This window comes from Callithrix jacchus, chromosome 20 (assembly GCF_049354715.1).
Source record: "Callithrix jacchus isolate 240 chromosome 20, calJac240_pri, whole genome shotgun sequence".
In the NCBI taxonomy this organism is placed as follows: Eukaryota; Metazoa; Chordata; class Mammalia; order Primates; family Cebidae; genus Callithrix; species Callithrix jacchus.
Window position 1 is genome coordinate 26,849,404 of NC_133521.1, and position 11,129 is coordinate 26,860,532.

The following is an 11,129-nucleotide window of genomic DNA, read 5'->3' on the forward strand; positions in this document are numbered from 1 at the left end:
AGCACTTTGAGAGGCTAAGGTGGGCAGATCACTTGAGTCCAGGAGTTCAAGACCAGCCTGGGCAACATGGTGACACCTCATCTCTCTTGAAAAAAAAAAGAGTAAACAAAGTTTGAAAAAAATACAGTGTTGGAGTTGGGGTGTGGTGGTTTATACCAGAATCACACTGGAATGCTCTGTGTTCCTGTGGGCAGCTGAGGGGTTAGGCCAGCACACTCATGCCTTTTGCTGGCATCTAGGGTCACTGTATCATCCTCAAGAATTCAAGGGGATATGCTTTCCAAAATGAAGAATGCAGCTTGGATTTTCAGCATTTTTTAGTTCTTTTTTTTTCATGTCTAGCAGCTAAATTTCATTTTGTAGGTAAAAGCTTCCCAGGCTCATAGTGGTTTAAATATGGTGGCTAGAGGAAAGGAAGAATGAGGTCCAGCTGGTTCTTTATATTTTAAAATAGACAAAAGAAACATTTTGTGGGAATTTTAAACTTTTTTGTTCTTATTCACAGCTGTATTTTTTGGGAGGGTGTCTTGCATTGGAACAGCTGTATTTTTTTTTTTTTTTTTTTTTTTGAGACAGTCTCCCTCTATTGCCCAGGTTGGAGTGCATTGGTGCAATCTTGGTTCACTGCAACCTCTGCCTTCTAGGTTCAAGCAATTCTCCTGCCTCAGCCTTATCGAATAGCTGGGACTACAGGCATACGCCACCATGCCTGGCTAATTTTTTTGTATTTTTAGTGGAGACGAGGTTTCACCATATTGGCCAGGCTAGTCTCCAACTCCTGACCTCGTGAGCCACTGTGCCTGGCCGGAATAGCTGTACTCTTTTACATCAGCTTCCTTTTAAAACCATATAGTTGTATTTTAATATCACCTTAGTAATTGTTAGAATAGCTATTATTTAAAAGACAAAAAATAACAGATGCTAGTGAGGATGCAGAGAAAAGAGAACTCTTATACACTGTTGGTGGGAATCTAAATCAGTATAGCCATCACAGAAAACAGTATAACTAAAAAACTAAAAATAGAACTACCTTATGATCTAGCAATCCTACTACTATCTATCCAAAAGAAGAGAAATTAGCGTATCAGAAAGATACCTATACCCCCATGTTTATTACAGCACTTTTCATAATAGCAAAGATATAGAATCAACCTAAGTGTCCATCAGCAGACAAATGGATTAAGAAAATGTGGTATATATACACAATGGGATACCATTTGGCCATAAAAAGTAATGCAGTCAGGCCATGTGCAGTTGCTCACGCCTGTAATCCCAGCACTTTGAAAGGCCGAGGCGGGCGGATCACCCGAGGTCAGGAGTTTGAGACCAGTGTGACCAACATGGAGAAACCCCATTTCTACTAAAAATACAAAAGTAGCGGGACATGGTGGCACATGCCTGTAATCCCAGCTACTTGGGGGGTTGAAGCAGGAGAATCGTTTGAACCCAGGAGGTGGAGCTTATGGTGAGCTGAGATCACCCCGTTGCTCTTCAGCCTGGGCAACAAGGGCAAAACTCCATCTCAAAATAATAATAATGCAGTTATGTCTTTTGTAGCAACATGGATAAAACTGGAGGTCATTATGTTAAGTGAAATAAGCCAGGCATAGAAAGACAAATATAGCATGTTCTCACTCATATGGGAGCTAAAAAAAGTTGATCTCATGGATGTAGAGAGTAGAAGATAAATACTAACTGGTGAGATGGGTGTGTTGTGAGGGGCTATGAAGAAGGGTTGGGTAATGGGTATAAATGTACAATTAGAAAGAAGGAATAAGTTACAATGTTCAAGAGTAGAGTATGACTGTAGTTAACAATAATGCATTGTGTAATTTAAACAGAAGAAAGGACTTAAAATGTTCCCAACACATAGAATTGTTAAATATATATATTTTTTAAAGACAGGGTTTCATCATGTTGGTCAGGCTGGTCTTGAACTCCCAACCTCAGGTGATCCACTCACCTTGGCCTCCAAAGTGCTTGGATTACAGGCGTGAGCCACACTACGCCCGGCCGAATTGTTAAATATTCAAGGTGACAGATACCCTAAATACCTTGACTTAATCATTACACATTTTACACATGTAACAAAATATCACGTTATTTTGTTACCCCTAAGATATATATAAATATTACATATTTATATAAAAATATTACCTTGTGGGTCACACCTATAATACAAGCATTTTGGGAGGCTGTGGAATGTAGATCACTTGAGCTCAGCCTGGGCAACATGGCGAAACCTCATCTCTACAAAAAAAATACAAAAATTACTCAGGCCTGATCGAGCATGCCTGTAATCCCAACTACTCAGGAGGCTGAGATGGGAGGATTGCTTGAGCCTGGGAGGTCAGGGATTCAGTGAGCCGTGATCACATCACTGCACTCCAGGCTGGACAACAGAACAAGACCCTGTCTCAAAAAAAAAAAAATTGTTGGGAAATTCAGAATTGTCTATTAAAACTGTAGTTGGCACAATGAAATCAGTTAAGCTGTTCCTTGTCTCTGTATGTTTTGGTTACAGTTTACTCATCTAGAAAAATTTCAGTGAATACCTACTAAATGTAACGAGTAAATGCAACACACAATCTTCCTAATGTTCCTTTCGTTTTAAACTTTGATTAGGGTATAGTTATGGTAGAACTAATCAGTGATCCTTATGAATAGGCATAGAGTGCAGCTCACTTCCTCAAGTACATAAAGCCATTTTCCAGTTGTCATAGGGTTTGAAAGTATTTTAATTGTAGCCGGGCGCAGTGGCTCACACCTGTAATCCTAGCACTTTGGGAGGCCAAAGTGGGTGGATCACCTGAGGTCAAGAGTTCAAGACCAGCCTAGCCATCATGGAGAAACCCCATCTTTAAAAAAGAAAGAAGTAAAAATTGTATAGTATACTTTTTTTTTTTTTTTGAAACAGAATCTTGCTCTGTTGTCCAGGCTGGAGTGCAGTGGCATGATCTCGGCTCACTGCAACCTCTACCTCCCTGGTTCAAACAATTCTCCTGCCTCAGCTTCCTGAGTAGCTGGGACTACAGGCACATACCACCATGCCCAGCTAAGTTTTGTATTTTTTAGTAGAGACAGGGTTTCACTTTGTTGGCTAGGCTGGTCTGGAACTACTGACCTCGTCATCCTCCTGCCTTGGACTTTCAAAGTGCTGGGATTACAGGCGTGAACCACCTTGCCCAGCCATATACCATACTTTTTAAAGGCTTATTTTCATCATACCAGTTATTTAAGCCATTAAAGTTTTTAAATCATACAAGACCTTTATGAAGGTACTTTATATGCCTGTAGCTTTGGTGATATCAAGACTAAGAAGCAGTAAATATAGGACTTAGATTAATAAAAATGAAGAAAATCTGGGAGAAGAGAAGAAAAACAAGCATTTAAAAGGATTTATATTGTTAAAATATATGAGGAAACAGTTTTCTGTAGCCATATTTTTCATCATTTCTTTAGAAATTCTCGAGTTCTTTTTACCCATCTATTTGGCAAATATTTTTCTGTGTATACTCTGTGCTTTTACTAGCTGTAATAAAATAAGATAAGCATAGCTCTTATCTTTAAAGTAGGAAGGACAGAAACCAAAAGAATAATAGGAATGTATCAGGGCTGTCATAAGGCATAAATGAAATACAGGCATCGCCTAATCTTCTCTCTGGGGCACATGTTGTCACCTATATTTTCAAGATATGGGAACTGGTGTTAGTATGGTTAGGACTTCAATTGGGGCCTTTTTGGACTCCAAAACCAGAGCCTTAAGCCCCTGAATTTCTCTTAATGACTCATTCTTATGACCAGGTTAAACTTCGGAAGGACATGTAATATCAGTCTAATTTATTAAGTTAATTAATATTTGGTGAGTGTTTTAGTATTTACCAAGTGCTATGCTTTGTAATAAAAGAAAAATAAGTAAGACCTACTTCATGCCTTTGACCAAATAGCAATAAGAGAGGAACACAGTGTCATGTTCTTTGTGACCCTGGGCGTGATGAGCCTGTTGCTTATACCTGATGGGCTGATTTTTCCTATGTGCTGTCACTGCGAAGGATGCCCCAGCCTTTCTCTGAGACAGTCTTGGGTAGTCAGGCTAGGTCTAACCTGAAAGACCTACTCCCTTCTCGGTTGCTCTGAGTGACACACATAATCCTATGACTCCTGGAGAGATTGGCCAGGGGACTTGCTGGAACACTAAAAGAACCCCCCAGAAGCCCAGAAACAGGACCTGTAACATAGAACTCTGTCATTTGGCTCTTTGTTCTTCATGACACACTGATAGCCACCAGCAGTTCTCATTTAAAAAAATACAAAGTAGGCCGGGCACGGTGGCTCATGCCTATAATCCCAGCACTTTGGGAGGCCGAGGCGGGTGGATCACCAAGTCAAGAGATTGAGATTATCCTGGTCAACAAGGTGAAACCCCATCTCTACTAAAAATACAAAAATTAGCTGGGCATGGTGGTGCGAGCCTGTAGTCCCACCTACTCGGGAGGCTGAGGCAGGAGAATTGCTTGAACCCAGAAGGTGGAGGTTGCGGTGAGCCAAGATCGTGCCATTGCACTCCAGCCTGGGTAACAACAGCGAAACTCCATCTCAAAAAAAAAACAAGGTTGTCCAAGCACTGTGACTTATGCCTGTAATCTCAGCACTTGGGGAGGCCAAGGCAGAAGGATTACTTAACACCAGAGTTCAATACTAGCCTGGGTAACACAGCAAGACCCCATCTCTATAAAAAAAAAAATTAGCTGGGCATGGTGGCATACACCTGTAGTGCCAGCTATTTGGGAGACCGAGGCAAGATAATCACTTGAGCCCAGGAATTTGAGACTGCAGTGAACTGTGATCACACCATTGCACTCTAGCTTAGGCAACAGAATGAGACCGTGTCTCTAAAAAAAATAAAAATAAATAATAAAATAAGCCTGGGCAACACAGTGAGACCTTGTCTCTACCAAAAATTTAAAAAATTAGCCAGGCATGATGACGCATGCCTATAGTCCCAGCTACTCAGGTGGCTGAAGTAGGATTGCTTAAGCCCCGAAGGTTCAGGCTGCCGCACTGCACTCCAGCCTGGGTGACAGAGTGAGACCCCGTCTCAAAAATAAATAAATAAATAGACACAAAGTGGGTAACATATACATTGGTTGTACTACATACACAAAATGGATACATACAACACTGGTTATATTTACCAGTGTTCACCTTATTATAATGCCATTTTTTTTTTTTTGAGATGGAGTCCTGTCACCCAGGCTGGAGTGCAGTGGCGTGATCTCGGCTCACTTCAACCTCTGCCACCCCGGTCCAAGCGAGTTTCCTGCCTTAGCCTCTTGAGTAGCTGGGATTACAGGCATGTGCCACCATGCCCAGCTAATTTTTGTATTTTTAATAGAGATGGGGTTTCAGCATCTTCGCCAGGCTGATCTTGAACTCCTGACGTCATCATCCCCCCATCTCAGCCTCCCAAAGTGCTGGGATTACAGGTGTGAGGCACCACACCCAGCCAACACTGATTTTTTAATTTATTATTTATTGATCCATTTGTCGTCCTAGCTTCATTAAATTACTATTAGGGAGCCTCTTAGAAAGCCATCTCTAATGTATGTTTTACACTTAACAACATCTTGGTGTGAAAAAACCAATCCCCTCTACCCCTGACTTAGCAATTTGAGAAGTAGTAGCTAGAGCAGTAAAAGGAAACAGGATTGGTGGGGATGGCAAGGACCATGGAAGCCAAAGGAAGAGTGTTTCAACGGGAGGAGAAGTCAGTAGGAGTGACTGTATCAATTGGGATGGTTTATGCTGAAATTAGTAGGACATGGCCACTAAGACTAGAATAAATATGAAATAAATATCTCACATAAAAGAGAGCAAGAGTGACAGAGAGGTGTCTTCTCTTCTCAGTCATAGATCTTTTTAACCTGATTGAGCCAGTTTGGCTCATATGTCCACTCTGAACCAGAATAATCACCAGGGGAAACCCATGCTCTGATTGTCCCAGAAGCTGTCTATCCATAAGTTGGAAGTACCTTTCCCTGAAACACATTAGAACACAGTAGAAATCTGAATAAAATTGGGGTTTGCCTATAAAGAAAAATAGAGAAATAGAAGCTGATAACCAACAATTAGTAGTACAAGTACCAAGTAGAACAGGCCGAAAAAGGAGGTTGGATTTAGCATTATGGAGATAACTGATGCCCTTGGGGAGAGATGTATAACGATTTGACTGAGGAGTGGATTTGAAGTGAAGCATGGGCAAACTGAGTAAAATAGTTCTTTAAAGAAGTTAGGAAGAGGAGGAGAAAGGTAGTCGTCCTTGGAGGTAAGGTAACAGTTGAGTAGTGGCATTTCTTTTTTTTTTTTTTTTTTTTTAAGACTGAGTCTCACTTTCTCACCAGGCTGGAGTGCAGTAGTGTGATCATGGCTCACTGCAACCTCCACCATGCTCAGCTAATTTTTTTTTTTTTTTTTTTTTTTGAGACGGATTTTTGCTCTGTCACCCAGGCTGTGGAATGCAGTGGCGTGATGTCAGCTCACTGCAGCCTCCGCCTCCCGGGATCAAGCAATTCTCCTGCCTCAGCGTTCTGAGTAGCTGGGATTACAGGTGCATGCCACCACACTTGGCTAATTTTTGTATTTTTAGTAGAGACGGGTCTTCGACATTTTGGCCAGGCTGGTCTCGAACTCCTGACCTCAGGTGATCTCCACATCTTGGCCTCCCAAAGTGCTGAGATTACAGGCATGAGCCACTGCGCCTGGCCCAGTGGCACTTCTTTTAATAATGAGAGAGACTTGAGCATTTAAAGAAGTGAATGGGAGGGATCTGATTCAGAGGGACGTATTGAAAACACGAGGTAGAAAGAGTAATCAGTTCTTTTATAGTTTCTAGGAAGGTGGGGTAGATGCAATCCAAAGCACAGGTGAGGGGATTAGCCTTAGCCTGGAAGAGGGACAGATGCAAGAGAGGACACGATGGAGGGAGATATACAGCACTCTCTTAGCTGTTGAAGTGGGCAGTGCCTTTTTACTGCTCAGTAATTTGGGCTATAAACATCCCTGGCTTTTTCTCCATCTCTAAATCCAGCTGCAGTTAGTTATAGGCCACTTTTATGTTGTTCAAATTTTTTTATTTTATGTTATTATTTTTTAGAGACAGTCTCACTCTGTTGCCCAGGCTGGAATGCAGAGGCACGAACATGGCTCACTGCATCCTTGACCTTCCAGGCTGAAGAGATCCTCCCACCGAAGCTTCCCAAGTAACTGGGACTACAGGTGTATGCCACCATGCCTGGCTAATTTTTGTAATTTTGGTAGAGATAAAATCCCACTATGTTGTCTGGACTTAAACTCCTGGCTTCAAGTGATCCTACACCTCAGCTTCCCAAAGTGCTGGAATGACAGGCATGAGCCACTGTGCCCAACCAGTTGTTTGAAATTTTTTTTTGAGACAGAGTTTTGTTCTTGTTGCCCAGGCTGGAGTGCAATAGTGTGATCTTGGCTCACCGCAACTTCTGCCTTCCAGGTTTAAGTAATTTTCCTGTCTTAGCCTCCCGAGTAGCTGAGATTACAGGCATGCACCACCATACCTGGCTAATTTTGTTTTTTTTTTTTTTAGGAGAGATGGGATTTCTCCATGTTGGTCAGGTTGGTCTCGAACTCCCAACCTCAGGTGATCCACCCGCCTTGGCCTCCCAAAACAAAATCAACATACTGAATTTTTTACTGACTTATTTATAAATTGGAGTGGATAGTGGATATATAGCCATCCAAAAGCTTTCTAAGTGAACCAAGACATAATAAGCCACCTGCGACAGCTCTGATCTTTGTTAATAAGCCCCAGATGTTATCCCATCAAAAAAGGGTCACTCCTCTTACTAGAAGGGGAATTTATACTTAAAAAAATGCCACTTCTCACAGGTGCCTGCCTACATACACATACACACACACACACAGACACACATGTTAAATCAGAGTCAAAGGCTTATTTCCCTTATCTCCCTTTGGTTCATTACTCCTAAGACCCTCTGAGGTACAGGTGAGGGGTGTCAGACACTTAATCACCGTTGCCTCACCTGTGTAATCTACTGAACGCTTAGGGAAAAACTTTAATTGGTTCTATTTGGCACATTTATATGACCAGATCACAGTCTCATTCAGGATAACCTGGTACTAATTATAAATTTTAAACTAAAACAAACTCAATATCTAAACCTAAATACATTAAGTTTGAAGATTCTGTTTTTTAAAAAAATACACACACACACACGCGCACACACACTCATTCACACAGTCACATTTGGTTTCCTTTTCTTTCTTTCTTTTTTTTTTTTTTTAAGATGCTCTTGTTGCCCGGTCTGGAGTGCAGTAGCATGATCTCGGCTCACTGCAACCTTCTCCTCCAGGGTTCAGGCAATTCTCCTTTCTCAGCCTCCTGAATAGCTGGGATTACAGGCATGTGCCACCACGCCTAGCTAATTTTGTATTTTTAGTAGAGGTGGGGTTTCTACATGTTGGTCAGGCTGGTCTTGAACTCTCAACCTCAGGTGATTCACCCACCTCAGCCTCCCAAAGTGCTGGGATTACAGGCGTGAACCACCGTGCCCGGCGGTTTCCTTTTCTTCTCCAGGGGAAACAATCCAAAGCAGACAAAGAAATCTCAGGGGTCAAGCACTTTGAGAGCCCGAGGTGGGTGGATCACTTGAGGTCAGGAGTTCCAGACCAGCCTGGCCAACATGGTGAAATCTCTGTCTCTTAAAACACAAAAATTAGCCAGGCATGGTGGTGAACACCTGTAATCCCAGCTACTCAGCAGGCTGAGGCATAAGAATGGTTTAAACCCAGGAAGTGGAGGTTGCAGTGAGCCGAGATTGCATCACTGCACTCCACAGCCTGGGAGAAAGAACGAGTCTCTATCTCAAAAAAAAAAAAAAAAAATCTCTCAGGTCAGTTGCAGTGGCTTACACCTGTACTGTCAGCACTTTGGGAGGCTAAGGCAGGTGCTTTGCCTGAGCTCAGGAGTTTGAGACCAGCTTGGGCAATATGTGGAAACTCTGTCTCTACTAAAAAACACAAAAAATTAGCTGGGTGTGGTGTTGCCCACCTGTTATCCCAGCTACTTGGGAGGCTGAGGCACAAGAATTGCTTGAACCTGATAGGCAGGAATCAATCAAGATTATGCCACTGCACTCCATTCTGGGCGACAGAGCAAGACCTGTCTCAAAAAACAAGGCCGAGTGTCATGGCTAACACCTGTAATCCCCACACTTTGGGAGGCCAAGGTGGGTGGATCACTTGCAGTCAGGAGTTAAAGACCAACGTGGCCAACATGGTGAAACCCCGTCTACTAAAAATGCAAAAATATTAGCAGGCTGTGGTGGTGTGCGTATGTAATCCCAGCTAATCGGCAGGCTGAGGGAGGAGAATCACTTCAGCCTGGGAGACTGAGGTTGCAATGAGCCAAGATCATGCCACTGCACTCCAGCCTGGGTGATAGAGGGAAACTAAGTCTCAAAAAAAAAAAAAAAAGAATCTCTAAATTTCTCTTTTTAAAATTTTTTTGAGATTGTTCTGTCACCCAGGCTAGAGGGCAGTGGCATGATCATAGCTCACTGCAGCCTTGAACTCCTGGACGCAATTGATCCTCCCACCCCAGCCTCTCAAGTAGCTGGGACTATAGGAACATGCCACCATGCCTGGATACATTTTTTATTTTTAGTAGAAATGAGATCTTGCGTGTTGCCCAGGCTGGTCTCCATCAACTGGCCTCAAGTGATCCTCCTGCCTTAGCCTCCCAGAGGGCTGGGATTATAGGCATGGGCCACCATACCTGGGGCATTTGCCAGTCTTGATGACCAAAATTGTTTGTGTTCTCTCAATTCAGATGTATCCTTTGATTTGTGTCTTTGATAGGATTGACTGTATGACTTTTGCTGAGTCAAGCCTTTAACTTTGATGAACATAATCTTTATCTTCATCCCAAATGTCAACCGAACCATGTCATAGCCCCTGAAAGGCCTCTCTGCCTTTGTTCCTTTGGTTGTTCCTTCTTGCCCAGTTCAGTCCTTCTGCCTCTTCCTCCCTGCCTGTCCAGTTTACCAATTCTTTTTTTTTTTTTTTTTTCCGAGACAGTCTCACTCTTGTCACCCAGGCTGGAGTGCAGTGGCGTGATTTCAGCGCTCACTGCAACCTCTGCCTCCCAAGTTCAAGGTATTATTCTGCCTCACCCTCCCAAGTAGCTGGGATTTTTGGCATGTTGGGCAGGCTCGTCTCAAACTCCTGACCTCAAGTGATCCACTCACCTGGGCCTCCCAAACTGCTGGGATTACAGGTGTTGAGCCACTGCACCTGGCCCAGTTTTACCAATTCTTTAGGGCTTATCTGAAGCCACATCTTTCCTTGACTTTGGCCTCATTCAGTTTGTTGTTTGCTTATGTTCTGTACATTCTGCCTTACACAGTTGGGGATTTTCTGTTTATGCCAATGCGTTTACAAAGTCCTTGAGAGCAGGTACTGTGTCTTACTTCTCCAGTGCCCTGCACAGCCTACACACACTTGCCAGCACAAGCGTTCAGTGGGAATTAAACGATGTCAAGGAATGTTATGGTCATTTCTGCCTCATCTCAGTGACCAAAACAAAACTCACTTTAGAAGGTTCCATATAGGTTAGGCATCACACATTCTCAAGAAAATAATATTTTGAAGTCAGAAGAATCCCTTTTCACTTGATAACTGACATAGCAACTACAACTAATGTTTCTTGCTTTTCCTCTATAGGCTGTATGTTAAATGGCCAAGAGGTGAGACTTACTATTCACTATGAAAATGGGTTCACCATCTCCAGGGAAAATGGAGGCTCCAGCAGCATACTGTACCGCTACCCCTTTGAAAAGCTGAAAATGTCTGCTGATGATGGCATCCGAAATCTGTACTTGGATTTTGGTGGTCCCGAGGGAGAACTGGTAAGAGTGTTTCTGAAACACGTGTGTATCTAATAGATGTTCTCTCTTTTCTTCTCATTACTTATTACCCCTTATGTACAAAATCATGGACTGACATTCCATTTAGAACCATGAAATTTTTAATTAAAAAAAATTTTTTTGAGACGGACTTTCACTCTTGTTGCTCAG

General features: G+C 42.6%; 2 protein-coding genes across 4 annotated transcripts in view; one reads left to right on the top strand and one right to left on the bottom strand.

Moving 5' to 3' along the window:
• The window catches only part of SNTB2 (syntrophin beta 2), a 129,761-nt gene that overhangs the window by 110,056 nt on the left and 8,576 nt on the right, over nt 1-11,129 (top strand). For both annotated transcript variants that reach the window (XR_008478117.2, XM_035281622.3), the window contains exon 6: nt 10,777-10,961. Coding sequence is in view for 1 of the 2 variants with exons in the window: in XM_035281622.3 (XP_035137513.1) it covers nt 10,777-10,961 (185 nt within the window). In the remaining variant the exon portion in view is untranslated. The remainder of the gene's footprint in view (nt 1-10,776; nt 10,962-11,129) is intronic.
• Nucleotides 1-11,129, bottom strand: part of LOC144580524 (uncharacterized) — a 79,906-nt gene that overhangs the window by 56,847 nt on the left and 11,930 nt on the right. The gene's annotated exons all lie outside the window — the stretch shown is intronic.